This window comes from Xiphias gladius, chromosome 9, assembly GCF_016859285.1.
Source record: "Xiphias gladius isolate SHS-SW01 ecotype Sanya breed wild chromosome 9, ASM1685928v1, whole genome shotgun sequence".
Classification (NCBI taxonomy): domain Eukaryota; kingdom Metazoa; phylum Chordata; class Actinopteri; order Istiophoriformes; family Xiphiidae; genus Xiphias; species Xiphias gladius.
In genome coordinates this window covers 12,764,494-12,791,996 of record NC_053408.1, presented here as the reverse complement: position 1 = coordinate 12,791,996, position 27,503 = coordinate 12,764,494, and the positions used below count along the sequence as shown (strand labels likewise).

General features: G+C 40.7%; 3 protein-coding genes across 7 annotated transcripts; 2 read left to right on the top strand and 1 right to left on the bottom strand.

Annotated features, from left to right (window-relative positions):
• Positions 1 to 3,720: 3,720 nt before the first annotated feature.
• On the top strand, positions 3,721 to 10,599 carry LOC120794638. Of its 2 annotated transcripts, XM_040135869.1 has the most exons (10): positions 3,721 to 3,908; positions 4,468 to 7,452; positions 7,489 to 7,523; positions 7,746 to 7,791; positions 8,069 to 8,215; positions 8,430 to 8,519; positions 8,716 to 8,841; positions 8,980 to 9,102; positions 9,587 to 9,658; positions 9,871 to 10,599. In XM_040135869.1, the coding sequence occupies exons 2-10, from the start codon at positions 4,590 to 4,592 to the stop codon at positions 9,906 to 9,908; spliced, it is 3,540 nt and encodes a 1,179-aa protein (XP_039991803.1). In that variant the 5' UTR covers positions 3,721 to 3,908; positions 4,468 to 4,589; the 3' UTR covers positions 9,909 to 10,599. The 2 variants fall into 2 exon arrangements, with proteins under 2 accessions (XP_039991803.1, XP_039991802.1); XM_040135868.1 differs by having other exon boundaries at positions 3,722 to 3,908; positions 4,468 to 7,523.
• Positions 10,600 to 10,739: 140 nt separating this feature from the next.
• Positions 10,740 to 20,016, top strand: eif3c (eukaryotic translation initiation factor 3, subunit C). Of its 2 annotated transcripts, none has more exons than XM_040135872.1 (23): positions 10,740 to 10,940; positions 11,879 to 11,996; positions 12,083 to 12,148; positions 12,241 to 12,430; positions 12,624 to 12,749; positions 12,954 to 13,005; positions 13,594 to 13,718; positions 13,852 to 13,982; positions 14,226 to 14,379; positions 14,749 to 14,852; positions 15,129 to 15,270; positions 15,558 to 15,683; positions 15,871 to 15,964; positions 16,157 to 16,344; positions 16,574 to 16,798; positions 16,900 to 17,091; positions 17,482 to 17,653; positions 17,739 to 17,898; positions 18,122 to 18,187; positions 18,424 to 18,511; positions 18,670 to 18,835; positions 19,002 to 19,043; positions 19,592 to 20,016. In XM_040135872.1, exons 2-23 carry the CDS (start codon positions 11,899 to 11,901, stop codon positions 19,669 to 19,671), a joined length of 2,787 nt encoding a protein of 928 aa, XP_039991806.1. In that variant the 5' UTR covers positions 10,740 to 10,940; positions 11,879 to 11,898; the 3' UTR covers positions 19,672 to 20,016. The 2 variants fall into 2 exon arrangements, with proteins under 2 accessions (XP_039991806.1, XP_039991804.1); XM_040135870.1 differs by having other exon boundaries at positions 10,741 to 10,944.
• Positions 20,017 to 20,094: 78 nt separating this feature from the next.
• Positions 20,095 to 27,366, bottom strand: prodh2 (proline dehydrogenase 2). Of its 3 annotated transcripts, none has more exons than XM_040135875.1 (12): positions 27,274 to 27,366; positions 26,517 to 26,900; positions 25,986 to 26,176; positions 24,965 to 25,091; positions 24,383 to 24,454; positions 24,156 to 24,236; positions 23,856 to 23,999; positions 23,549 to 23,715; positions 23,137 to 23,247; positions 21,941 to 22,029; positions 21,148 to 21,328; positions 20,095 to 20,485 (listed from the first exon to the last, which is right to left on the bottom strand). In XM_040135875.1, the coding sequence occupies exons 2-12, from the start codon at positions 26,745 to 26,747 to the stop codon at positions 20,470 to 20,472; spliced, it is 1,410 nt and encodes a 469-aa protein (XP_039991809.1). In that variant the 5' UTR covers positions 26,748 to 26,900; positions 27,274 to 27,366; the 3' UTR covers positions 20,095 to 20,469. The 3 variants fall into 3 exon arrangements, with proteins under 3 accessions (XP_039991809.1, XP_039991810.1, XP_039991808.1); XM_040135876.1 differs by having other exon boundaries at positions 26,517 to 26,749; positions 27,274 to 27,360; XM_040135874.1 differs by having other exon boundaries at positions 26,517 to 26,983; positions 27,274 to 27,354.
• Between the last annotated feature and the right edge of the window lie 137 nt (positions 27,367 to 27,503).

Below are 27,503 nucleotides of genomic sequence, written 5' to 3'. Positions count from 1 at the left end.
AAATAGATGAGGGGTTATGTGACTCCAGAGATGCTGCGGGAGATGGTCGTGAGACAATGGGAGGCAAAGCAGGAGAGGATTCGCTGTTCGGATTTGCTGAGGAAAATTTCAAAATCCTTGAGGCTGAAGTACAGAAGAAGACAGAGAGGAGCTTCTCTCAAGACTCGGTAGATGCCATAAGCTCTGAGCAAAACCGCAACAAGACTCCTAGGTTACTAGAAGACATTACCCAATCTGGATTCATCAAACATGATGAGACAGAGCCTAAATTACTTGAAGACAGTACTGTAGAAATGCAAGATGCAGGGATAGATGTGGAGGAAACAGGTACTGGAGTTGAGGAGGAAGCAGTAGAAGACGAAATGCAGAGCAAAAATGAGATGGAAATTTTAAATCTGGAGGAAGCAGGAATGGCAGCTCCGCTAAACACAGAAAACAACAAAAATATTTTACTTGAAGAATCGGAATTATCTAGACCATATGAGTCACTGGAGACAAAAAATGAATTATCAGCCGAAGCATTTGAGATAAGCAATGAGGAGATGTTAATAGACACTGAAGCAGCAGATGAATTAATGACAACCGAGTCCATACCAAAAGATTTGGCTTTGATACCAACAGACGAAATGACAAAACATGTGACAGAATCAGAGGGGAGTTATGCTGAAGAAACAAGTAGCTCAGTCAGTGGATGTCAAGATGTGATTGATGAAGAAATCCTTGACTTGTGGATACAGAGAGCAGTGTTAAAGGACACGAATGGCATGGAACAAGAAGAAGGGCCTGAGCCTGGACAACAGATGGACACCAAAATAGAGCCATCAAATGAGGAACAAGATGAAATCCCATCAGTGCAGGCAGAGAAGGAGAAAGAGAAGCTTGTGGAGTCCAATTCAGGAGAGTCTGGATTAATGAGTGACACAGAAACGTCTTCATCAAAAGCAGAGTCTGGATTTTCGGATCAATCGGTCAATGAGTGGGGCACAGACCAAAGTGAAACCCAGCTACTCAAATCAACTAGCACTGGGTCATTTCAAGGCGTCTCTGACATGTTGGCCAGTGTGTCAGAATCAGCAGACATCTCTGAATTGTCTACACAACAACCTAACGCTGAGTCTCAGGATAGACTGATGGAGGAAGAAGCGGAGACAGGGCAATCAGATTTGAACAAGGAGGAATCGATTGCTGAGACAGGATTTCACCCTGATTCAGGAGTTCTGTCATCAGAGGCTGATGAAGAAGGAGTTGAACCAGCGGAGACTGAAACTGGATCACAGAAAGAGATTGATGCCGACGTAACGGACCTAGCAAGGAGAGCTGACTATAAAGACACTGAAGAAGCAGATGTTGAGACTCTGGAAAAAATGAGCACCCTTTTCAATGACGAGAAAACTGAAGTTGAAGATGCGCCTCTTGAGGTAACTGTGTCTGACTCTCCAGATGAAATCAAACACGCTCAAACAGGACAATTTAGAAGTGGCTCAGAGGCTTTGTCACAAGAGGAAATAATGTTGACAGAATCACAAGACGACACCTGTGATCAACTTGAGAATTTATTGAAGTTGCCCTCACTGAACCAACCACAGCCCGGACGGTCAGAAGATTTTGCTGAATCATTACCTGAGCTAAACAGGGTTGAGGTGGCAGAACAGCCGGCGACAAAGTCTGAAGATCAGACTGAGGTAATGTTTCCAAAATAACACATTTAACCCTGAAATATCTTTATTATATCAGTATTCATCACCTACATAGATGGTGTGAATTCAGCTGTTTTTGTCATGGCAGGTGGACGGGTCTGCACTGGACTTCACTGCGCAAAGGTCAAGAATTGCTGTTAAAAACCCTCGTGTAAGGCCACCCAAAGATCCCCGCTCCCTGCTAAATATGCCCTCATTGGATCCCACACCCTCCTCACATCTGCCAGTCAAAGTCCTTACAGGTGTGCCTTTGGGAGGCATGGGCATCGGAATAAAACTGCCTGGTAGGTCACTTACTGTACAATACATTAAAAGCCACTACCCTGAGTTTATTAGTTCTGCAGTTTTCACAATCTGTAAATAATGTCACACATTTTTGTTTTTTAGGGCTTGGTGCAGGTTTTCCTGTTTTAAAAAAGACACAACTTGTGGTGAGAGAAGAAAAAAAGCCAGAAACACTCTCACAGGTACTACTAACAGTCTTTGGAAACCAGTTTCCTCTCATGTTGAGGTGTACACATTATTAAAATTCCACTATACCAACAGGAACCGAAGACAAAGCCAGAGGAGAAGAGTGACACTCTCAAACAAGATGAGATACAACCCAGACCTAAGTGGACGCCACCAAGACATCCAGGGTAAAAAAATAAAAACATTTTTAAAAAGTCAGAGTACTGATATTGTTGTATATTCAGCACAAAAGAGGCATATTGTGTTCAGACCTGTTCAGATTTTATTTTTCAAATGTCTCCCCAGGTTTGGAAATCCACTTATGTCGGAGCTGAAGACCAAACTGCAGAAAACCACAAAAGAGTGATAAAGATGAATTGTAATGCATTATGTGAATATTGGAATATTATATACAAATGGCTTTATTTTTTTGGTGTATTTATGAAACTCAGTACAGTAATGAGATTTTCATCGTGTCAATTACTTTTCCTATGTTTAAGTTTTGTAATAAAGCTTAACTGAAAAAGAGATGGGTTTTTTTGTGCAGAAAGTGGTAATACTTGGCCTTGCTGGGTTGTTGGCACACACAATTACAACAGTTACACAACAAATTATTGCCTCAAATCTTTATCAGTTCAATGAGTGGAACCAGCGTGATTAACACCATTCTTCAACCCTATTTTGTGTTTTGATGGTGGTGGTGGAGAGCATTTTCTAACATGTTAATCCAAAATCTCTCATAGGTGTCAGGTTGAGATCTGAGATTTTTAAGGTGGTATTAGTGTTGATAGTAGTATTATCACGCAGAGACGTATCAGTGAGTATTTCATTGTTCTGTTTTCATCCTTCATTTCCCAAATTAGGCCTATATGGTGCAAAAGGGATATAATAAACAATTGAAGTGGCACAGTGGAGACACTGGCTGTGTTCATGATGAAGACCTGAAACCATATAGATTTTGGATCTGCTCAGAGTCTTAAACCATCTCCTCCTGGACACGTGTCCTTCAAAGCTATTGACGTGTGGCAGATGAGAAAACCTGAAAAAAAGGAAGTAGAACAAAATGTGAAGCCAAAATTTATAAATTGATTTGGGAAATTGAGGAAGGAAATAGACAGTGTAATTAGAGAGCGGCTCATTATGATAAAGACATCTTGCGGAGGTTTCAACGGTAAATCTACTTTGTTCCTCTATTCTGTGCACATGAGATCTATTGCTTGTCTCTCTGTACTAGAAGACTCATCCCTCCTCTGTTACCCTTCCTGATGTTTCTTCCATTTTCTCCTGTTAAAAGTTATTTTGGGGTGAGTTTTTCCCTTGTCTGAATCAAAGGTTTAAGGACAGAGAGTGTTCTAATGCTGTATAGATTGCTAAGACCCTTGATGCAAATTTGTGATTTTGGGCAACATAAATAAAGTTTGACTTGAATTAAAGGATTGTATTTAATTTTTAAATCTAGTTTTATCGAGACAGCAGATGGCAGTGTTGTCCCATCGTATGAAAACAACTCGCTCTTAAATACATGAAGAAGAAAGCTTCAGCTGTCATTGGTTGGAATTATCCAATGAGCGTGGAGAAAAGCTGCTATTTGAACCAGAGCGGGGATGTAGGTCGTTGTGATTTTTGAACTATTCGCTGCAGTTTTTCGCTTGACGTCAGTAGATAAGTGTTTCATTCAACACACTCCGGTCTCGACCGTGTGGACTATTTTAAATATTTACACAGACATAAACACCCACCAAGAAGTGCCTATTGAGATCGGTAAGTCAAAGTTATTTCTAGTCCACCAACTGCCGTTACCAAGCAAACATTAGCTTAGTTTCGTTCGGAACTGTCACTACTGTAACCTCTACACACAAAACTTGACAAAACAACATCTGTCATAGTGTTTTTTTCTGAAACTTCTATGGTGTGTATGTCACCTGCATGGTCTGTGACCACTCTATGCTGGCAGATGTTATTGTATCTAGCTAACTTTATGTTTTCGAGGGAACTTAACTGACAGTAAATGGATGTTCATAATAAACATCAGACCAACGGCTCTACTGGTACGCTACTTCCTACTAATGGTTCTTTGATCATCATGTATTGTTATCGCTAAATAAGTTGATAGAAGTGGATGACGCAAGTCTGTCTATAAAATGTCTACAAAGTTATGTTTGTGCTTCAAATGCCACTAACATAATCCAGTGGTTAAAAACCATTTCGTTCTCGGAGATGGCAATAATTATGGCATATTAGCCCAGTGTACAGAAAGTTTACATGATCTAGTAATGTAAAAGGAATGATGTTTCCATTCATTAAATCTTTTACTCCACAGGCTGCAGGTACGGATAGTCTGAAAAGACACCTGAAAAATATTTGTCAAGAAGTCTGAGCATTGTGCCCTGTCTCAAAAAAAAGAAAACTCCTTGTTTTCCATGTGTGAAAGCAAAAGAGAAAATGACTAGCATGGAAGATCCAGAAATTGATGAATGTCGTGAAAATATTCCACCCGGAGTCAACGCTGCAGCTGAGACTTCAAAGCTCAAGGTCCACATAGGAGATGTGGTTGGATATTCCTCTGCACAGCCAAGTGGAGAAAACAAGCCTCTCTCTGACACCTGCACCTTTTCCACCCCAGCTCCAGAAAGCAGCAATGGAGGAGTCAAGGCAAAGTCACGGATCTCTGGTCTTCAGTCTGCTCTAACACCAATTTTAAAATACTTAAACATTGGCAATAAATGTCCAACTCCAGAGCCTTTAAAAAATGGAAGCAATCCTCATATCAATGTTCCCATTTTTTCCTTTGGTGTTACCAAAGCAAATTGTCAAAAATCAACTGGAAGTTCTAGCCAACCTCCCAATCTAGATTTCTCCATTAGCCCTTCTGGGCAATCATTAGGTGATAAGGATGCTGCTGTGTACTGGCTAGATGACGAATACTTTCCAGAAATTACTCTCCTTGATGTTACGCGTGATTCCACTATGCAGATGACTAGAAATGATTCAGCTCTTCCTGACAGCGTGCCTGCAACACCAGTAACAGCTAGGTCTGCGAACAGCACATTTTCCACTCTCCAGCCCTCCCAGTTGACTCCCTCCTCTGACATAAACATTACTGCGCACAAATCCTGCACTCAGAATAAGACAGTGGATCCTCTCCAATCGAATGTTAGCAGTCCTAAAGCAGAGAGAGACGCTACAGATCAGGCTAGCTCAGTCTCTAAGAACACTATTGAAACTTCCCTTGTTATGAATCAGAATTGTTCAGCTGGTGGGGCAGGTGGATCATGTGATTTGCAGGACACAACTTTTGATAGCTATTCTGTTCAAAAATCCAATGTCAATACGATTTTAGGGGAACGCTGTGATACAGCTTTTTGTCTCAAAAACAACACTTTCACTAGCTCAAGAGACAGTCACCAGAATACTATGGACAAGTCCTCTCCTCCTAAGGTCTGTAATGTATTTACTAGCACTAATGAAAACAATTCTGAAGTCCATCCTCCTAAACTGTCAAAACATAATGGGACAACAGCTGGTACAGACCCTAATGCCAAGATGGTTGACACCCTTGAGAGCAAGGGCGCTCCTGTGCGCTGGCTGGATGACAGGTATTTCCCAGAAATTACTCTCCTTGATGTTACACGTGAGTCAGAGCTATCACCAGGAGCAGAGATATCCTCTTTGGACGTCACACAGGATCTTCCACCAGTGGATAATGTGAAAAACAGTAGGCCTTCATCAGAGCTCAGTGGACAAATTGAGGCAGACCCTGGCAGACCGGACATGATTCAAAGTGAAGAACTGTCAAGTACTCTCACTGGCAATGTCACCCACACCATAAGCTCCTTTAGTGAACAATCTGATAGGTTTGTGGGGGAGAACAACATGAAAGCTTCCTTGGAAGTAACTCGGGATATTTCTATGGGTAGTGTTTTGGAAAACAGTAGGTCTTCACAGGAGCCCAGTGGACAAAATATGGTGAAGAGTCAAACTTCGGCTGAGAACACACTTGATACCGATCCTGCTAATGTCACTCGCGACATGTGCTCCTCTAGTGACATGTCTGTTCAGTGTGCTGCGTCACAGTTCTCTACCTCTGATATGCACTGTAACACCAGTTTGAAAAATGTCACTTCTGACCTTAATGTTGAACCTGTGGATACCTCTTATACTGTGGAAACTAACAATGAAGAGCTGCTTACTAGCCATGAGGCTGAGTTGACAGGCAAAGTGCCACAACCAAGCCCAAAAACAGCTGGGTCTGTAGACAGCACATTTACCATTGTCCAACCCCCCAATCAGAGTGCCTCCACCGATTTAAATACTACTGCTCAAATAGCCAGCCCTCTGAATAGGACACTCGATCTTCCCCCATCTAGTGTAAACAGTCCCAAAACCGAGAGAGAGGCCACGGATCAGGTTAGTGCAATCCTTAAGAAATCTACTGAAACTTCCCTTGGTATTAATCAAAATTGCTCGTCTGTAAAGGCAAATGGTTCATGTGATGTGCAGAATGCCACTTTTGATAGGCATTCTCCTCAAGAATCCAGTGGAAATAATAATTTAGGGGATGCTGGTGCTACATTTTGCCTCCAGAATAACACTTTTGATAGTAAACCTCCTTCTAAACAGAACAGTACAATAACTTTGTCAGAAACCAGCTCAAGTGTCAGTCAACAGAATAGTATGGACAAGCCCTCTCTTTCTAAAGTCTGCAATCCAACCACTACCCCTAAAGACAACAATTCTGAAGTCCACCCTCCGGAACTGTCAAAACAAAATGGGACAACAACAAGTACAGAACCAAATGCCAAGATGTTTGACACCACTGAGAGCACGCTTGAAGCTAATCCAGCTGTAGAGGTGGCTTCTGGAGCTGGTAGACGTAAGACTAAAGATCATTCACAATCAGGTCTGTCTGTGACAGATGGTCTTTCTGACACTTGGGGCCATCAAGGCATGGACATGGAGAACAACAAAGCAAAGACACTCAATTTGGATGACACCCTAGATCTAAGAGTAGACTCTTTGGTTACTTCAACGCCGATGACTAACTGTAAAGTGTTCCACTTCAGCACTGAACGTGAGGAGAGCAAAAACATAGGGGCACAGAAAAAACTGTACGGGGATAGGACCAGTGAGCCAGTTGGTCAGGTGCCATCAAACGTTCCATCAAACATCATCTCTGACCGAAAAACATTCCTGACGCAACCCGCTGCTAAATCCCATTTGCCTCCTTCGAAAGTAGCATCCCAGCTGTTGAAATACAAGCCAGCTTCAACGCTCCCAGGAAGGTGTGAGCCATCGACATCAGGCCTGCCAACGACAAGACAGAGAACCCAAGCTGAAGCTTTGAAAAATAATGCAGCTTCTGATGCAGCCCAGGGGGTAGGATTTGAATGTTGAATGTCTTTTTGTAATCGTCTAAGTGTACGAAATCTTGACAGCATTTGTTTTAAAGAAATAGATCAAATTAACTCTGTTGCCCTTGTAAATTTAATCTGTTAAATCGAATTTTTAATGTTCGAGACCAGACAACTGAAAACAAGAATTGCCTGCATGTATTGATGACAGTCTGTTGATGACATTCTCTGTTCCTATGTGCTCAAGACCACAGGAATATCAAGCTCCTACAACTTGCGTGCTACAACAACAGGTACGCAGCATGTATTCTTGATTTTAGAGTGAGCTTGGTAGATTGCAGTTTTTTTCTTCATAATTGTTGGTGGTAAATTATTAAAAATATGGGATGAGAATTGTGTCAGTGCACTTTATGAACTAAAGTTAAAATTTGTTTCATGTAATATTTTTAGACAAAAGTTTTTAGTTTTGTTTCTTACTTTTAGCTACGAAAGGTATAATGCCCTCTGAATGGGAGACGCTTGTGTCCACAATATCCAAGATTGACAATATCTTCCCTCTGCTGACGTTAGGATCCAAGCAGCCCAACTCTGGCTTACCGAGACCACAGTTGAGTGGGATACCATCAGGCATCCAGAGAACTGCACCAGGTCTCAGGCCACCATCAGCAAGAAGCAATGCACTAGCTTCAAGTACTGACAAACTCCGTGGGCCTTCAGGTACTCATACATTGGTCAGACTTCACTTACCTTGAATCACATCTGTAAAAAAGTTTGTTTAATATTACAATTAAAGAGGACTGAATGCCTGTGTGAAGTATTGTCAGCAGTGGGAAACAGTTTAGCTGTCTTGCGTTACATGTATGATCATTAATTTGAAATGTGATTGTTTTTTTGTTGTTGTTTTTTTTCTTCCCTGTTCGTGCACAATCAGCTACTAACCCAGTGACAAAGACTTCACAAGCAAAGAAGCACATCTTAACCAGAGGGGAAGCGTTGCCAATAGCAAAGAGGAAGAAAATGGGTAAATACTGACCTGCTGCAAAGGAAACTTGCACTTATTCAGCTGTTCTTTATTTTTTAAGATTTACATTGTTAGTATTTGCACTAAAGCTAACTAACAACAGCGAAGACTAAAACTGTACAACAGTTATTGTGTTGGTGTTCAAAAAATTGACTTTTCTGAGCTTGCAGCCTCATTTTCTTTCTCCTCCTTTCAGACGCTCCCTTACCATCCGGTAGTGCTGAAGCCTCAGCATCTTCCTGTGAAGCTGTAAACGGAGCCAAAAACCTGAAACAGCCCACAAACAGTCAGAGAGCTTTGCCGGCTAAAACCCAAAAAGATGGTAGGTTGGGATTGTGTCATACTGTTCTGTTATGTTAAGCCAGACTGTGGTATAATTTGTGTTCCCGGGGGTGTTTTATGATCTAGTGAGTTCGGCAACCTGGACTTTTTGACTTTTTGTACCCGTACCTGCTTTCAGATGCTGCAGTGCCAGCCAGTACTGCTGAACCCTCAACATCTTGCAATGCTTCCAGCAGAGCCAGAGCACTGAAACAGCCTGCAAGCAGCCATAGAGCTCTGCTAGCTAAACCCCAAGGCCATGGTAAATTGGGAGAGCTGAGATTCCAAAAAGGGCTAAACATGTTCTGTGTAGTTTTACTAGCAGTCTTCATTGTCATGATGTCCAATCTTTGATCTAGCTATAAACAAAAGAGTGCTCCATTATCACTTCTTAAATTGATTTCAAGTTATTTTAATACAACTGCTAACACTAGACGACGATTAAATTATGTTTAATGTTTTCTTATGCTGCAAAAGTTTTGGTTACGTCTGTAAAGAAGTGACACAGGCAAAACAATGTTCAGCAATAAGATGCACAATTCTATCAAGTCAAACTCTGTGTCAGTGTATACATTGCTACACTAGGACAGAACAAAGAGGTCTTGAATTGATGAAGATGTCTGTGGAAAGTAACCAAAATAGATTTTATTGACTGAAAACGTATATAAGTAAACAAAAAGTGGAAGATAAATGATTATTTGACAGACCTTCTCCACAGTAATGTAATGATTCAAATTGTATTACAGGGTGTGCCAAATGTGTCGCGCTTGAAGAGCAACTCAAAATAAAATCAGAAGAAATAAAGAGACTGAAGGAAGGTATGACTTCTTACTATGTTTTCATCCCAATTAATTTATAAAAAACTAGAGACCGTCGTGCGATTGGATCACACCAGCCACAATATCTGTCAACATGGTGTGATCTCATTGCAAGATGGTCTCTAGTTAAGTCTAACTGTCTCTTTTGTCAAGTCTCATAATCTCGTTACAGAAATGTGAATTTATTTTGTGCCGTCTTTTGTCTTTTCCAGAGCTGCTAAAGTACAGTAAACAAGGAGAAGAGTGCTGAATGGTCCAATAAAATCCCAATATGAATGTTTAATAGCATATCTATTGTTAATAAAAATGTTGAGTTACAGTTTCACTGTAAATATTTTATATTCAATAAAGGGATTTTAATTATATTAAAAATGATAACATGTTACACTGCTTTTACCCACTGAGGTCAATTTGTTAACTTTAATCAATATTATGAAGCTCTTCGGGGTATAATAGTGGCTTTGGATGACCAGTCATTACATTACTGAAATTTGGTCTGATATAACCTGCTCACAGGAAAACTCCACAAGACAGCGTAATATAACATCACAGGTTCTTCAGCCCCCTGAAAGGGATACCAATTATAACCTGAACCATACGTACCTTTTTTTTAAATGCTCTGAATCAGTTTTCATCTAACCTAAAAGAATATTAAGAAGATATGGCAAAGCTATGTTTGTAAAGATGCTGAAGCAGTACTTTTTCCAATGCCAGAGTAAATATTAAATTATACTGATGGCCGATGCTGAAATTAAGATACTGTATATGGGTGTAGAACGCTGCACCCTTCATGTTTGTACCCTCTGATTATGGAGTTTCACATTTTGAAAAAACAAATCCTTGAGACATGTGGGCCAACTTCTTACTCTGACATGCTTGGTGCAGTATTTAGAGTATTTATGTATGTATGTATGTGAGATGTTTGAAATAAATGTGCTGTGAAACATCTAAAGCGCTAATTGTGCTTTGCATTTTATTATTATCCACTAAATTACAAGTGTGTGTGTGTGTGTTTGACGCACCTCCATAACAGATGAATGGTTTTACATCCGGGGAGCCGCTGGGTGGCAACATAACCGAGGAGCCGGTCTCCATCGTGAGTGTGTTTAGCTCTGCTGTGGACCGTCCCTATGCTTTGTTGAGCTACAGCTCACTTCCCTTTCCCGACTCAAGTCACGGCGAGGCTGTCGCACGCCTTTAATTGTGGCCGTTGCACAGCAAAACTGGATTTTACAACGATTCGAAGTGGACAGACACACGACGGGATAACTTTCACAAGGACGTAGGTGAGTCTGTCTCAATATCTGATTTAACTGTGTGATAATTATTCGCTGTAGAGAAGTGTATTTGCCGGCTGCAAATGCGGGGAGGAGGCCCAGTGCTCGCTCTCTCTCTCCGGTGGTGCTAGTGTTAGCTTAGCAACAACCCCGCGCCACGTTAGGGGGTCAGTTTTTGCGCTGTTTTAATAGATAAAAATCAGCGATGGCTTGTTAACTAATTGGCTATGGTATGTTTTTACATTATGTAGATTATGTAAATACGTACTGTGGAAAACCTGTAATCGCAACTGCAGCCGGGTGTTGAGTTATATTGTCTCCTTGTAGATGATCCATCTGTCAACGATAGATAACGTTAGCTAAGTGTAGGTTTGTCGTTGGATAGCACGTACAGACGCAGGATGCTAACTTTACCAGCAGCGCCGTTTAGTTTTTTCTGGAAAGCTACGCCTTTCACCGAAAGGAAGTAAACCTTTTAAATAATGTTTAAATAAGCACGGTTTCTGAATGGTCAGCCAAATAATGTTGAGCTTGACAATTCACCGTAAATGCTATTTCTGCCCCGTTTTACGTGTCGAAACAGCAACAGACTGTATTGTGATGTCTTGCATACAGTCTTACCTCACTTTTTTTTTTGCAGTCGGTGTTTGTTAGCAATAGTCTTTAACAACTCTACCCAGCAATAATAATTTAAATGGGAAGGCGAAATCCACCTGTTTAACTGGAAGTTCCTTTTTAATTTATGAATAACATTTTAGTCTTGCCTTCATGAGCATAACGAGTTTATTCAATAACAAAATGAGTTTACGTTTACATTTGATTAATAATAGGAAGCAAAATAGTTTCTACAACATCAAATGTTCACGTTTCATATAGCACCCATGTAGACAACTCTGATATTTCTTTAATGCCATTTCTCACACATGTAATTTTTTCTTTACAGATTGACAGCTTCCTTCAGCAATGTCTCGTTTCTTTGCCACCGGGTCTGACAGTGAGTCGGAGGAGTCTTCATCTGCAGATGAGATCACCCCAAAAGCACCCGGGACAACTTTTAAGCAGTCAGTGACACTTAGCACAAATCCCATCATCAGGACCCAAATTGTACTTTTTATAGTGATCTCACACATCCATATGTATTTCACAGGTCATTACTTCTTAGTGATGACGAGGAGGACACTAAGAGAGTGGTGCGCAGTGCCAAAGACAAAAGGTCAGTGTGGTATCATTTAAGCAGCATACCCTAAAACTGTACAGGTGGTCCTATCAATTTTTGTTTTGAATGCATTCACTCTTAAATTTCAGATTTGAGGAGTTGACCAACCTCATCAAGACTATCCGCAATGCTATGAAGATTCGTGACATGGCCAAATGTCTGGAGGAGTTTGAGCAGTTATGTCGGGCCTTCCTCAAAAGCAAGAATATAGTGGACAAAGAGGGTGTTCCAGCTTTCTATATCCGTCTTCTGGCCGACCTGGAAGACTATCTGAACCAAGTCAGTACCCCAAAGTTAAACCACAACTCTATAAATAGCAAATTTGTAATTTAACACGTGTTTTACTTTGCTTGCAGTAAAATAATAATAATAATGATAATAATTTTAACTTTGGTTACTGCAGTCTGACGTGTTTAATGTCCCAATCCTAACCTTTGCAGTACATAGAAATAATTAACATTATTTTTTCCAGCTTTGGGAGGACAAAGAGGGCAAGAAGAAGATGAACAAAAACAATGCAAAAGCCCTCAGTACACTGCGTCAGAAGATCCGCAAGTACAACAGAGATTATGAAGCAGAAATAGCTTCATACAAGGAGGTAAGTTAGGAAACTTTTCCCCAGTGGTTCTGTGCTTCAAATCATAGAGAAAATTTTCAGGATTAAAGACAGTGGTGGCAGGCTTGTGAGTTGCCTTTGAACAAGGCACGTGCCTTGGTCAACAGATCAGACAATGGTTGTACTGGGCAGCGTCCAGGTGTTTCTCAGTGTCTCAATTCTCAAAGTTTTCTCTGTGTCTATTAGAACCCACAGGAGTCTGCAGATGAAGAGGAGGAGAAGGAGCCAGAGGATTCTGGTAAGCTTGCTGTTTATGTATGTTTTTCTGTTAAATCACAATAACTCTATAAAAGCATACTAGAAATTGAACAAACTGCAAAGTGTTTATCCTAATAAGAGAGTGGATGGGTGAAATATGTTTACATATAGAGTAGGTTTGAAGCCTCTCAGAGTCATGTAGGACACCTAGATCACTGGATAAACTACAAACACTGATCATTCAAGGATATTACCCTATCTGCTTTCAGGGCTATTTATCTAAAGATTGGTACAGTTTTGTGGATGGAGTTCATATTTGATCGCAAACGGGAGTTGAATTAAATCTACAAATTCTGAAAACCCTTACATTTACAAAGACAGTAACAGCATTTAGTTTTATCACCTCAAAAAGTCACTGATAGGTCTTTATTTACTATCAAAGAAAAAACTTTTTATTTTGGTATTTTCCATGTAGCAGTTTTCATTCTGTACTAAACTCTGCTGCAAAATATTAAAATTTTTAATGTTTGCTATCAAGATTTACAGGTGAACGTTAATTAATAATAATGGTTATACTAAATAGTCTAATTATCATCTCTAAAATTCATCCTAATTTTTGTTCCACAAGGCTCCTCTTCTGAGAGTGAGACAGAGGGAGACGATGAAGGCGTATCAGCCAAGGCCTTCTTGAAGAAAAAGCCTGAGGCTGCCCCAGAGGCCAGCAAGTTCCTCAAGTCTGCCAAGGGATCCGGGGTAAGAGGCCGTCATGCCATATAAGAATGTACTACAGAGAGAATGATGAGAAACCTGGTGCAAGAGACCTAATTCTTGTGCTCATGAACTCCTTTGTGAGGGGATACCTGAGCTAATGAGTTTTCTCTGACAGGATGAGTCCTCTTCGAGTGATGAGGATGAGGATGATGAAGACTGGGGTTCAGACATTATAGACAGTGGCAGCGAGAGCTCAGACGAAGGGGAGGGAAAGAGTGCCTCTCTGGCTGTGGTCTTCCTCAAGAAGTGAGTCTCCCTCTGCGCATCTTTAGTTTTACAACAGAAAAACATGGATCAAGTATGCAGTGCTGAATCTTTCAGTTACTTCTTTTTCAGAATTTCTTTGACATTTTGAAGATTAAAAAGTTTGGTATAATAGAAATTAAATAAAATACTCAAGTCAGAGAATGTCAAGTAATTACTTCCTCTCCTACAGTGTCATTTAAACTTTCAATACCTAAACCCTGCACCCTCCTTGGCTGTCTTCAGGACCCAGGAGAGTGAGAAGTCTAGCGAAAAGAAGATCGGGAAGAAGAAGAAGCTGAAGAAGAAAGAACGGCTGGAGGAGGAGGCTGAGGAGGAGGGAGGAGAAGAGGTTGAGGGAGGCTGGGAGAAGGTGAAGGGAGGCGTCCCTCTGGTCAAGGTAAAGAGATTGTGAAAACCTTTTTAGATTTACTGCTATTATGATCACTGCTGCTGAAACAAAATGGAACAATGGATGGTGCCAACATCCATACTTTTCTTTGCAGCAATGTCATATAATACATTTTTAGCATGGTATAGTTTCAAGGCCAGAAAATCTTTTTTTTTTTCCCTCTCAGAGCAGAAATATTCAATTAAGGTAAAGCACTTCATGATAAACCAACAAAGAAAATTTAAGGTGATTTTAAAAAAAAAAAAAAAAATGTCAAGGAGACTGGAAAGAACAGCTGGCCTCAAAAGAAACAACCACATAACATGGGTCAACAAATAGTGTCATTATTTACGTTATGTGGTGTATTCAATCTATCAGGAAAAGCCTAAGATGTTTGCCAAGGGCACAGAGATCAACACAGCTGTGGTGTTGAAGAAGCTGAATGAGATCCTGCAAGCAAGAGGCAAAAAGGGCACCGACAGGTAACACTGCATCATTCACTAAAATTCCACTCCACAGAAAATACGAAGCACATTTCATTCATAATGAAAAAGAAACTGGTATGGATAAGCTACTTCAAATCAGTAAGACATGTACCATAAATAATTCTGTAATATTAATAATTTGCATGGAGAAATGTATTATGGCAAAGCAACTGTAAAGTAGGAACCTCTTTTTTTACCCTCACAAATCTTTAGCTTATTATCTAAGTGTTGTAAATTGCAAGAAATGATGTAAGTGTGTTCTCCCTGTAACAGGGCTGCCCAGATTGAACTGCTCCATGCTCTGGCAAACATTGCAGCAGAGAATAACTTGGGCCAAGGTATCCTGGTCAAGATTAAGTTCAACATCATTGCCTCCCTGTATGATTACAACCCCAACTTGGCAGCCTTCATGAAGGTAGGAGCTTCTGTTTTTTCTAAATGTTACAACCTGGAAAAGTTAGAAAAATTAATCTAAAGGATTTGCACAAAACAAAATAAAGACCCAATATGCATATTCATATTTTGACCCACTGAAATTCAGAATAATATTTTATGTCATAAATGATCAAATTCTGAATCAGCAAATGCATGCTTAAATGCAGCAACATATGTTTAACTGTCTATTTAAATGTTTTGGAGGGAAATACCAGGACTCCAATCCCGGTGTTTCAAATTGAATCATTCCGACTTTGTTACCTCTAGGCCGATATGTGGAAAAAGTGCCTCGATTGTATAGACGAACTGCTGGACATCCTCTTTGACAACAACAACATCTTCATCGGGGAAAACATTGCAGAAGACAGTGAGAATCTGGGCATCTCTGAACAGGTATCTCATCTTTTCTTTTCATTTCTGGTATTTTGGGTGGCAGCTTGTTCTGGTATGTGGGAATACCATTCCAAAACTGAATCCCTGGAACCACGTCTTTGCTTGGCTGTGTCTTGTAAGCCCGAATAGAGGATGGCATTACATAAAATACATACAATTATTTCTTTATTTCTTGTGTGTTTGTCAGCCATTCAGGGTGCGTGGATGTGTCTTAACACTGGTGGAGAGGATGGATGAAGAGTTCACTAAGATCATGCAGAACACTGATCCCCACTCACAAGGTGAGCTATACCAGAAGACACTCAAGAATTATTTTTAATTGTGAATATTATGATTTTAGATATGAAAGTAAATCATAGAATATTAGAAAATGATGTTATCGCAAGAATTCCTAAATGTGTCGCTGCATTATTTGAGATTTTCAAACGGCTCTTCCGTGTAGCTCATTGTTTTGTTCTCCACTCTTTGTCTAGAATATGTTGACAATCTGAAAGATGAGGGACGAGTTTGTGGCATCATTGACCGGTTGCTCACCTACTTGGAGAACAAGGGCAGCACAGAGGAGATTTGCCGCATCTACCTACGCAGGATCATGCACACCTACTACAAGTTCGACTACAAGGCCCACCGGCGCAGCCTGGGTCTCCAGGGAGAGTCCAAGGTGAGAAAAGCAAAGGAGAGAGACAGCAGGAAAGAGAACTTAGTTTCTGTTCTTGACAGACATCAAAACATCTTCAGTATGGCACAGTAAAAAATTTTAGGACATAAAGTGGAAATGTGTCTGTATGTGAATTTGTTCTTATGTGTATACAGTGTCTTGTCATGATCTTGTCTGTAAGTGTATTAATGCGTGTAATGTGCTGAGTTGTGCCTCGCTGTCTGCTGCGTAGTCCGAGCAGGACCAGGAGGAGAGCGAGGGGGAGGACAGCGCTGTGATCATGGACCGTCTCTGCAAGTTCATCTACGCCAAGGATCGCACTGACCGTATCCGTACCTGCGCTATCCTCTGCCACATTTACCACCACGCTTTGCATTCACGCTGGTACCAGGCCCGTGACCTGATGCTGATGAGCCACCTGCAGGACAACATCCAGCACGCTGACCCACCCGTACAGGTAGGCAGACAGACACAAAGCAACACAACAGAAGATATTTAGTTGCAACAACAAACCCTGAATGAGAACACTAACCACCTTTTTGTTTTCTTTTCTCCTAGATCCTGTACAACAGAACCATGGTCCAACTGGGCATCTGCGCTTTTAGGCAGGGCATGATTAAAGACGCCCACAATGCCCTGCTGGATATCCAGTCCTCTGGCCGCGCCAAGGAGCTCCTGGGTCAGGGTTTGCTCATGAGGAACATGCAGGAGAGGAACGCCGAGCAGGAGAAAATTGAAAAGAGAAGACAAGTAAGTCCTCCAGAAGCAGTAAAATCTTTTCTTAGATCATGGTTTTGTACAGTACCTTGTTCGTATTCATAACTAGCTTTATTTTATCTAATCTTGTCAAATAATTTGGCAGTTTAAGTTCTGACATTGAACCTAACAAAGAACCAATTTTTTGGTGTTTGAGCTGTTTTAGGTAGATTCACTGAGTTTTTCAGTATTATATGTGGTGCAGCTATAACACTTTTGGTACAGGTACAAAATTGCTAAGATGAATTGTTATTTGGCCAAACCTGTGGACCAGACAAGCTTGATATGAACTCCTGTGTCTCCATGGAGCTACCAAATGCAGTGATCTAATGTGTGCTTAAGTAGTGTCTTCCTGACATTGGAAATACTTGACCTCCCCCCCAGGTGCCATTCCACATGCACATCAACCTGGAGCTGCTGGAGTGTGTGTACCTGGTATCAGCCATGCTGCTGGAAATTCCCTACATGGCTGCACACGAGTTTGATGCCCGCCGCAGGATGATCAGCAAGCAGTTCCATCACCAGCTCAGGGTGGGAGAGAGACAGCCGCTGCTGGGTAAGCAACATGTCATCTAACCCCTCTTTACATGTAAACCATAGAAAAACCAGAGAGGATAACATTAGCTCTCTTTGTCCCCCAGGACCCCCAGAGAGCATGAGGGAGCACGTGGTGGCCGCCAGCAAAGCCATGAAAATGGGTGACTGGCGTACCTGCCACTCATTCATCATCAATGAGAAGATGAACAGTAAGGTCTGGGACCTGTTTCCCGAGACTCAGCGAGTACGCGAGATGCTTGTCAGGTTAGCAAAGACCATTATTATCATCCATCACTATATTTGTTTTCAAATGTATACTCCATCATTCGATCGTATCAAGTAGCATGGTTTTGTCCTATATGTTAACCCCAGTTACTTCTGGTAGCTGTTGTAATTTAGATTGTGTTCTGAGCATTCAAAATTTAGTAACTTACTACTTACAAATAGAAATTCAGTGTTCTATATAACTTTTTAATCAATTTTACAGGAAGATCCAAGAGGAGTCACTGAGGACTTATCTGTTCACATACAGCAGTGTGTACGACTCCATCAGGTAAGCGCAAGATACAGCATCTTTAAAAGTGCTACTGTCAGTTACTACTAAAGCACTTTGAGCTTTCAGCTGGAGCTTCAGTTTGTATTGACTTCGACCAAAAACGGCTCTAATCTCCGGTGTTGCTCTGCCTACTAGTGTTGAGGCAATAAATTAACAAAGCTTAACCTCTATTTTATCTCAATGTGAGATTTTTTTACTTGGGTGTCAATAGAATTTTTGTGTCTGTCCTCCAGCATGGAGACACTATCTGAGATGTTTGAGTTGGAGATACCCACAGTTCACAGCATCATCAGCAAGATGATCATCAACGAGGAGCTGATGGTAAGTGTCACGGCTTCTCTGTTCTGTTCCGAATTTTAATCAGAATAGATGCAAGAGACTATCTTTAATGACATTTCCACAGCATCTTTACATGTACAAAGTTTGTTTCCATATATGTAATTATTCTTTCATTCAGGTTTTTTGTCTTCTTCCAACAGGCATCCCTTGACCAGCCCACACAGACTGTTGTGATGCACCGCACAGAGCCCACCTCCCTGCAGAACATGGCTCTGCAGCTGGCTGAGAAACTGGGCAGCTTGGTGGAGAACAACGAGCGCGTCTTTGACCTCAAACAAGGTGTCTATGGCGGCTACTTTAACAGAGGTGAGTTTAGACCACATACTTCACTGTAGGCCATATATAACAAATATGTTTCTATGTTGTTTACATGCAATCTGTGTGTCAATAACCATAAGTCACATTGAAGTACTTCTCCTAGGCTATGAATGCTACATCTTTAAAATTCCTGGTACATCTCTTTGCATTACAGATCAGAAAGGTGGCTACCAACAGAAACAGTCCTACCAGAGAGGTACGTTTAGCCACACTGATGTTGTAGAACAGGCCTCTGATTTTCAGCACGGGAATTTCTTCAAATTTGGCACAAACGTTGACTTGAAATCAAGGATGCACTGATTTAGAATTTGGCGAAGATCAAGGTCACTGTGACCTCAGAAAACATGTTTTTGGCCATAACTCAAGAATGAATACACTCATTATGATAAAATACACTTAATATCTTTTATTAATAAATTCCTTCAAATTCTTCACTACATATATTATGAGTCTGGACAAACGTGGATGTAAACTTAAGCTTGACTAGTTGGCGGAAGCATGTAACTGCAAGGCGGTAATTCTAGTTTGCATTTAATCAGTAACTCACTTATCATGGATTACAATTTCAGGTTAAGAATAAGGCAGCTTCTTCTAATTTTAAATTAAATTAAATTTTCCATTTGAAACTGTGTAGACCTTTTTAAAAGAATATCAGGCAAAAGTATTAGCTTTTTGTCGTCTGATTAAATGCTCCAGTGTGTTTATTCATTGATAATCATGTTTTTACCCTTTGCATGTTCACAGATCAGAAAGGTTCTTACCAGCAGAAACAGGGGGGCTACCAGCGAGGAGGTTACAGAAATCAAAACCAAGGCAACTACTGAGCTTGGAGCGTGTGGATTTCAGTCTTGCCACCTGAATTAGTCTTCATTCCATAACAACAACAACCACCACCTGGGTTTCTGTTCTTGGCACTTAGCCTTGTGCTGTTCTCCCACATATGACTCAAAACTGATCCTAAAACAGCTGAAAGTCATTGCAGTAAAAGTCCTTCTCGCTGCAACTGCATAGCGTGATTTTCCAGTACTGCCAACTTCTGTGGATAAAGGTTAAAACTTTTAAGGTTATTACTGCTAATGGAAAATTGTACGATAAAGGCATTGCAGTGGGGTTGACAGAAATGTCAAATATTGTTGACTTATACTTATCAAATAAACAATAATACAGCATGTTTTGAGTTTTCTTTTTGGCCATGAGAGCAGGAGTCCAGAGAACAAAAATATGATTATTGAAGGCTGACAAGCAGAGTCTGTGCATTTATTAATTAATGAATTTCTAAGTATCAAAAGACAGGCTCCTTTTGATGAATCCCAATATTGAAGATACAAAAAACACAGAAGGGTATCATTCTGAACTAGATTTTCCATAACTATAATACCTTCAGTTTTCCTTGCATTAGAAACTTGGATCATCTGGTGGATGTTCTCCAGGGCATCAAATCCTGATCCTCAATGTAGGGGACAGTACATAATCCATTCAGGATAACGATTCTCAGTATTTTAATGAAGATACAAACTAAAGGAACAGTTTTTTTACTTTTATGGTGATGTATTTAGTGATATTCAGCAAACCTCCACAAGGTGAAAGGTAAATCGGTGAGATCAGCCAAACATCAGTGAGACTCAGGCAAAGACTAACCTGCAAACATCAGACACAGTCACTGTCATCAGTCAACATCACCGTCATATTCTCTTTTCACTAATTAGCGCATTAGTAAGTTTACTCTGCTCTGCTGACAACAAATTGAAATTGTTTATTAAAATTGCACATTAAAATAAAAATCTCCACTGAACCTTTCCAACACTGTCAGAAAAAACTTGATGTGGGTTGATGTCTTTCTTATCAGATTGATAACTACTCAAATGTACTGCTGGGCAGAAAAAAATGAAATTATGTATCTAAGTAGTTTATTACTGTAAAACATTGACACTTTTTAATGTCCACCAGCAATATTTTTTTTTTTTTCAACCTTTTTTGCCAAACTTATCAAAACCCACATTGTGATTTAGATCAACACTACATTACCTCTTGCAAGTTTTGTGCTTAATTTACATTTACTTCAACTCGTAGTATATGCTCATTCATATATGCTCTTTGGGAATTACAATTATAACAGCTCCAGAGATACTGTATGTAGATGGGTCTGAACTTTTTTTTTGCATCAAGTGTTCCCATTTGGGTTCCTTATTCTACACATCTCTTAACTGGGAACATTAGTATGAGTGTGTTCAGCAGCAGCGTTTTCACTAACTCTCACACAAGTGCCCCGTCTCTGTTTTCCCCCTGTGCCAGTGGCCTACTTGCTTCCTCCCCTTGGACTCAGGCCGAGTCTCCGCCTGAGCTCTTTCTTCAGTAGGTCCCTCTCTTTGCGGATTCCCTGCAACACGGTGCGATTCTCCTGAGCCCGACGCACCAGGTAGGGGAGCGTGTCATCCACTGAGCCGTACGGCACTGACTTGTATACGGCATAACCCTCCTTAGCTGGAGGGAAGAGGAGAAAGACATGGTGAGGGCATATGAAAATAAAAAGTCAAAAGATATGATGTGAACAAATTGACTATTACGGCTGCATATACAGTAAATCATTCCACAGGCAAAGATTGGTAATGAAAAATGTTGAATTTAATTCAAGATTCCATCAGTAAACAAACTAAATGTCCATGTGTGATTTAAGCCAAATGATGCCAAAGATCATCCCACCTATGTGCTCACTACTGTTAAATAAGAGACAGCATGTGATTTAGTGCCTACAGTGTCTTTTGTCACAGCCCATGGGTGGAGAATATTTCCCTCCCAAATACACCCCAAACATAAGAACAAATTTTGGGGAAATTAAGGTAGTGAATGGAAATGCAGTGCTTACCTGCATTGCAGTTCCACTTTATGATTTTAGTTGAGAAATTGGGTGTATCTGAGTAATTGAATCGTGTCCATAGCAATTAAAACAAAGAGAGGCTGGGTGATCAGAGCTCCTACAACAATGTTTGCAGGTTCAGTCCCTACAACAGCCGTGTGTCATGTCAACCTGTCGCTGAATAAGACACAAGACCTTATACGGAAAATCTGAAGTATGCCAACTGAGGCACAGCTCACCAAGCGTGAGGGAGACGTGATCACACATTCCCAGCAGCTGGCCGAAACACACTGAACCTCCATCTTTGTCTATCCCCAACTCTTCCATCCTGGAGATGATATGCACAATAGCTACATCACATATGACAGTGGTACCCAACTTGGGGCTCAAGACCCCGCTGGGGGTCAAAAGATAATTTTGAGGATCCTTGATCAGTAAACAACCACATTAGCATTGCAGTCGGTAATAACATTGTTGGACTCATAATGGACAGTTAAAAAAAAAAAAAAAAGTTTAAATTGAGGCAGCAGAATCAGAGTTCGTTTTCCATTCCACTCTTCTTTTTCCTCGTCAAAGCATGAAGCCTAAATTACCCACAATGCAACTCTACTGCTGACAGTTCAGCTGAACAGGCTTAGAGGTCAGCGCTGTCAAAACAGCTTGCTATTTGGACAGTCAAGTGAAATCGCGTGTCAGAGTTCACACAAGCTGAACTCTACACGGAAAAGAAACCTTTACGCTATTAGCAGCTAATGCAGCCTCACGTCGCTAGCCAGAGATGAAAAGCGGGCTGCAAAAGGTCTATTAAGCTCACTTCTTTCTAACTCTACGCCCCCAGATTTTTTTTTGATTTTCAAACACTGACTCAGGTGACATCACTTGAGACAATTTATTAGTCTTCACACAGCTCCCTCTGGAGAGACTAAAGGTCTTACACGACTTTTGTTCACACATGTAGTATTGCTCCCCAACACCTGTAAACCAACTTTAATGTGTAAAATCGGATGACTAAAAAAAACAAAACAAAGCGGAAAACTAATTTATGCTACAAAAAGTTATGCTAATTTTTTTTACACTTCTCTCTAATCTTTTCCTTGTTTTTCTGTGAATTACTGAATAATTTCACTTTTCAGGGACAAAAATCAGTCTGACCCCACTGACGAGGGTCACTAGTAGACATTGTTTTGTTTTAGGTGGTGACAGGTCATAGCGGTTGGGAACCACTGATACACAGCATTCAAGTGAAGGTAAGATCAGAAAAGGGAGGCAAATATTTCATTTTACAACCAAACAAAACCTGTGAATTACTGGAGACTTAATATCTGTGGCCATATTAAGCTGCTTGGAGTTGTATGTACACTCTCAAATATAATAGTTATCTAATGTAAATCACACCAAGTTGACACCATGTGATTTTCACTCCACGTGGTCTCACCGTTTGGCAGCATGTCTCACTGACTGCTCGTTGTGAGTGGCAACTATGATCCTGTAGCTCTCAGGTTTCTGGGATATGTCTTCCAGCATCACATCCAGCGAGCCATTATAACTGCACAAACACAAATAAAGAGATAAAATGTGCTGGAGTCAAGTTCACTGTCAGAGAAGATATGTGTGTTGTCAAGGTCAAATCTACTATGTGCAACAGGCCTTCATCCCATCACAAAAGTAATGCATTTTAATTGAGTTTAATCCAGATAAATGTTTTTTTTTGCACAAATCCACGTATATTTATAGGTACAATTGACTGAAGGCAGACATTGCTAAATTCACTTTATGTAGTTTATGTTTTGTCTATGTCTGGGATGCATGTGCCTGGTTGTAACTAATGGTCGCTGCCTCCCATCTACCTGTCATTGGTGTCCTCCCAACACTGGTGGATGGGGTCCAGACGACCCTCTTTCTCTGCCAGCTTCCTCTCTTTGTCCATGTAGGCTCCTCGTACCAGCTTGACTCCCAGACAGAAACCTTCATTCTTGGACAGATGCAGAGCTTCTAACAGGAGGGACCTAGATTCCTGAAACGACACAGATGGCGAGGGGAGTATTTGATAAAGCCTCCTTTTAAGAAAATACTAGTCTTTCGGTATTCAGTGCAATTAAAAGGAATGTTTTGATATTTGTAAAAATGATATTGATGAGAAATTAAGCTATTTGCCTTCAGGTAGCACTGATATGTGTTCCAAATCCAGGCACCATCTTTGTTAAACTTCTTCATCATTGCCATGGTGACAAGAGAGAGGGCGGGGTTCATGTAGGTGTACTCTGCATCAACCAGGACTCTGACTTTGTTTACACTAGCCTGGGAAAGATGAGTAGCAGATACAATGCAGTGCAGTCCAGGAGTAAATGTGAAAGAGTGATAATGCAAAATAATAATTCATCATTCAAAAATAATATAATTTTGATGATGCGCTCCCATGTCCTGAAAATTTCCGATGAGCCATCAAAACTGTACCTCTGCTATTTTGTTGAGCCTCTGCAGACCACAGAGAAAGTGGGCGGCCTCACTTTCATCTAAACCAGGGAAGTTGATTGGCTGAAAGAGGCGGTTTAAGGAAAGTCCAAAGGTCATTTAACATCAGAATCACCCCCATCAATGTTGTTAACATATTATACATGTATATATTGGGTAGAAGGAAGACATCTCACAAACTGGGTTATTATGGTGGAATGTGAACACACCTCTCCATCCATGGCTCTCACAAGGAGACTCAGGTCATATGGTTGTTGTGCAATGAGGGTTGTGAGTTTCACCTTGATACAAGCAGTACAGACTCATCAGTGAAAGGAAATACACAATGTCTACACTGTAAAAAGAGAGTAGACGCTGGGAATTACTGGGGTGGGGGGCATAGAAGAACAACCTGCAACAGCTGTGAACACTGTGCATTCTTATCTTTTTCCCCACATATTTTAAATGCTATAAGCTAATGTTTGGCTCAGGACCACCATACAGTGTCAAGGGTTCTCATATGGCCTCAGAAAACTGGAAATTCCACAACTAGTTTTCCTTATAATCAAAATATGAATTATAATAATTATAATAGATGTCATTGGTATCTTCTAAAAGCCCCCCTCTACTGAAAAACAGAAAGAAATAGCATTTGAAAGGTGATTAAAATGTCTTTCTTCACTTCTCTTGCATAATGTCATCTTATTTACAGTAAATATGTTATGTGGGAGTTCAATTGAAAACGTACAGGAAAATAATTTCCCTAAAAACATTTTTGAATGGTGAATCTGAGCTGCAAAAAGCTGCCTTACACACAGCTCCGGGCTGAGCAGGGCTGTGATCTTCAGCTGCATCATTGGGTCTTTGCTCCAGGCGTTGCTGTGGGACATTTGCACACATTCCAGCATGGCCGACATGTTGTCGTCATATCTCTTCTCTCTGGAGGTGATAAACGGTAACATGAGGCTGTGATGGACCTCACACATCAACGTGCAAGAGCATCACCAACAGCAGTCTAGAGAGACGTGTGGAGTTTGAACAAATCAGACTGTTACCTCACTGGGAAGACAACACCATGGGAAAATAATCACATTCACAGAGTAACAGGTTATCAGCAGGTTTTAACACATGTTTGATTCCTCTCCACCAAGCTGGTCTAGGCACACACATTAAAAACATCTGGCGTAAAATCTAATTCTTATTGTATTATATAGAAAATCCTGGCTGCACATAGAATCAGCTAGACTATTGTTGAGACAGAATGCAGAATTTCTTAATGCTAATGTTGAGTGGCACCGTAGACTGACAGAGTCTCTAACAGGACTACTGGCAGAACTGTCAGAGTAGCACAGACAAGCACATGTCTCATCCTGATACAAACAAAGCTTCATGGTACATGCAGATAAATCCCAAGAGGGACCACCATTTTCTACATCCTCTAGTTCTCTTTTAGCAAAATCAAAATAATTTTCTTCCTGTTTTTATATGGTGGGATGTCGTTGTGTTTTCAGTTTTGCCAAGTTTTCTGAAATGTTCGTTTGTTTTGAGAGATGTCACTGTGCATTTGCTTGTTATTTTGTGTCCTGGAATATTTTAATGTTTTTGTTTTGCAGCAATGTTTTTGTTTTTGTTTTGCAGCTCATAGCCACTGTAACATCACAGTACAGAGAAAATCTGTTCAGCAGCAGCATAAGTCACAAGCAAAAATCAAGATTAGCGACAAATTAAACAAATATTTAATTCATCGCTCCCCTTCATTTAAAACTGATCCACCTGATGAAAAAGAGTCTGAGTTTGCGCAAAGTGTTTGTGAGTTATGAAAAAGAGCCGTACCCGGTGCTTTCTCCAAGATCCTCCTCAATAGGTACTGCCAGCATGGGCCTCAGCCCCAGCAAGCTCATCTTCTCCATGGACTGAGAGATCTCTCTCTCATTCTCTCCAGCCACAAACTGAGCATACACAGTGGGCCGCAATAGCAAGGAAAACCCCCTCCTCCCCAGGAGGGTGCGTGTTATGGACATTAGCTGAAAGAAGAACAGATTAAAATGAAGAATAAGATACAGACACAGAAGCTTTGCCACATGGTTTTCTCACATACAAACTGCTTTATTTTGTGCATTACTGAATTCAGACAGATGTCCAAAGTGTGCAACATTACACCAAAGTATCGACTATCAAAATAAGGGATCAGCTGTAAAGAACATCACAGTCAGAGGCTTGACAAGATTTCCATTAAAGATAAACCAAGAAAAGAACAAGATCTCTCAGTTCATGCCTCAGTGAGTCTTTTTTCCAGTTGCTCTTCAGTCTCAATCACCTTATTTTCCTCCGTATAATGACCATGAGGGACATATTATGTCTCACCTTCCCACAGTTGTTAACCAGCACAGGGAAGGAGCAGAGGCGGAAGATGCCCAGACCCCGGAGCAGCTCTCCCCAACTCTTCACCCTGAAGGCACTGGGATCCTCAAAGGCCAGAGTCACTGAGAGAAGGTCGGGTTTCCTGGCAGCCGCTGTCCTGGAGGCGTCAGTACCCAGCAGCCTCGGCGACAAGAGGCGAGGGAGTGAGGAGCGCAAACGAGAGTACATCATCATCCCTGGAGAAGTGTGTATGTGAGTGTTTGGTTTATGTTACTAACTCAGCTTGCAGGTGGAGTCTGGATGATTTGAATTGTTTGTATAAATCTTCCTTTCTTGTAATTTTGAAGCGTGTCCCGTCCACTCAGAAGTGGCTCTATCTGACCTGAGCTAAATGGAAATACAGTAATCCAGAGTGTCAGAGAAGCATTATCAGAATCTGAGTGGTCAGCTCAAGCAGAAGTGATGATCCCCTAATGTCAGAACCAGTTGGGAGAGGAGAAGGAAAGGATAGCAGTGGGTATGCAGTCACCAGCCTGCATAAACACTGCATGGTGCTGTCACTGAATCTGACAACAGTGACAATAATAGTATCAATTGTAGAAAAACAGGGCAAAATCAAAACAGCTTCAAAGAGATCAGTGAGTAAAAGTTAGATGGGACAATTTAAATTAAGTGTCTGTTAGGATACTCCTAAAACAACAAAGATGTATGAAATTGACAATAAAATTGCAAAAGAAATAATTCAGTAGAAGCACCTTACCCTTCTTCCTAAGCGTGGCACTCAAAAGACCTAAATGATGAAAAGCTAAGCAGGTGGAATTTGAGGGTTTGCAGATGAATCAGTAGAATTCATTATCTTTTGCCTTACTTTCTGGTTAATGAGTGACTACTTGAAGAATTGAGTAAACATTAAGTTGACCCTTAGCATCAACCTACAAGGGTGGGATGAAAACCCTCGGATTGACATCAACCACATGGGCATCAACATTA

Excerpts from the sequence above, each read along its gene's own strand:
- LOC120794638 (XM_040135868.1), top strand. The coding sequence starts at position 4,590 with ATGACTAGCATGGAAGATCCAGAAATTGATGAATGTCGTGAAAATATT. Across the intron at positions 7,792-8,068 it reads CTTGCGTGCTACAACAACAG|GATCCAAGCAGCCCAACTCT; the intron begins GTACGCAGCATG and ends TGCTGACGTTAG. Across the intron at positions 8,520-8,715 it reads AGCAAAGAGGAAGAAAATGG|ACGCTCCCTTACCATCCGGT; the intron begins GTAAATACTGAC and ends TCCTCCTTTCAG.
- eif3c (XM_040135872.1), top strand. The coding sequence starts at position 11,899 with ATGTCTCGTTTCTTTGCCACCGGGTCTGACAGTGAGTCGGAGGAGTCT. Across the intron at positions 12,431-12,623 it reads TGGAAGACTATCTGAACCAA|CTTTGGGAGGACAAAGAGGG; the intron begins GTCAGTACCCCA and ends TATTTTTTCCAG. Across the intron at positions 19,044-19,591 it reads GAAACAGTCCTACCAGAGAG|ATCAGAAAGGTTCTTACCAG; the intron begins GTACGTTTAGCC and ends GCATGTTCACAG.
- prodh2 (XM_040135875.1), bottom strand. The coding sequence starts at position 26,747 with ATGATGATGTACTCTCGTTTGCGCTCCTCACTCCCTCGCCTCTTGTCG. Across the intron at positions 25,092-25,985 it reads GATCTTGGAGAAAGCACCGG|AGAGAAGAGATATGACGACA; the intron begins GTACGGCTCTTT and ends TATCACCTCCAG. Across the intron at positions 23,248-23,548 it reads TGGGAGGACACCAATGACAG|TTATAATGGCTCGCTGGATG; the intron begins GTAGATGGGAGG and ends GTGTTTGTGCAG.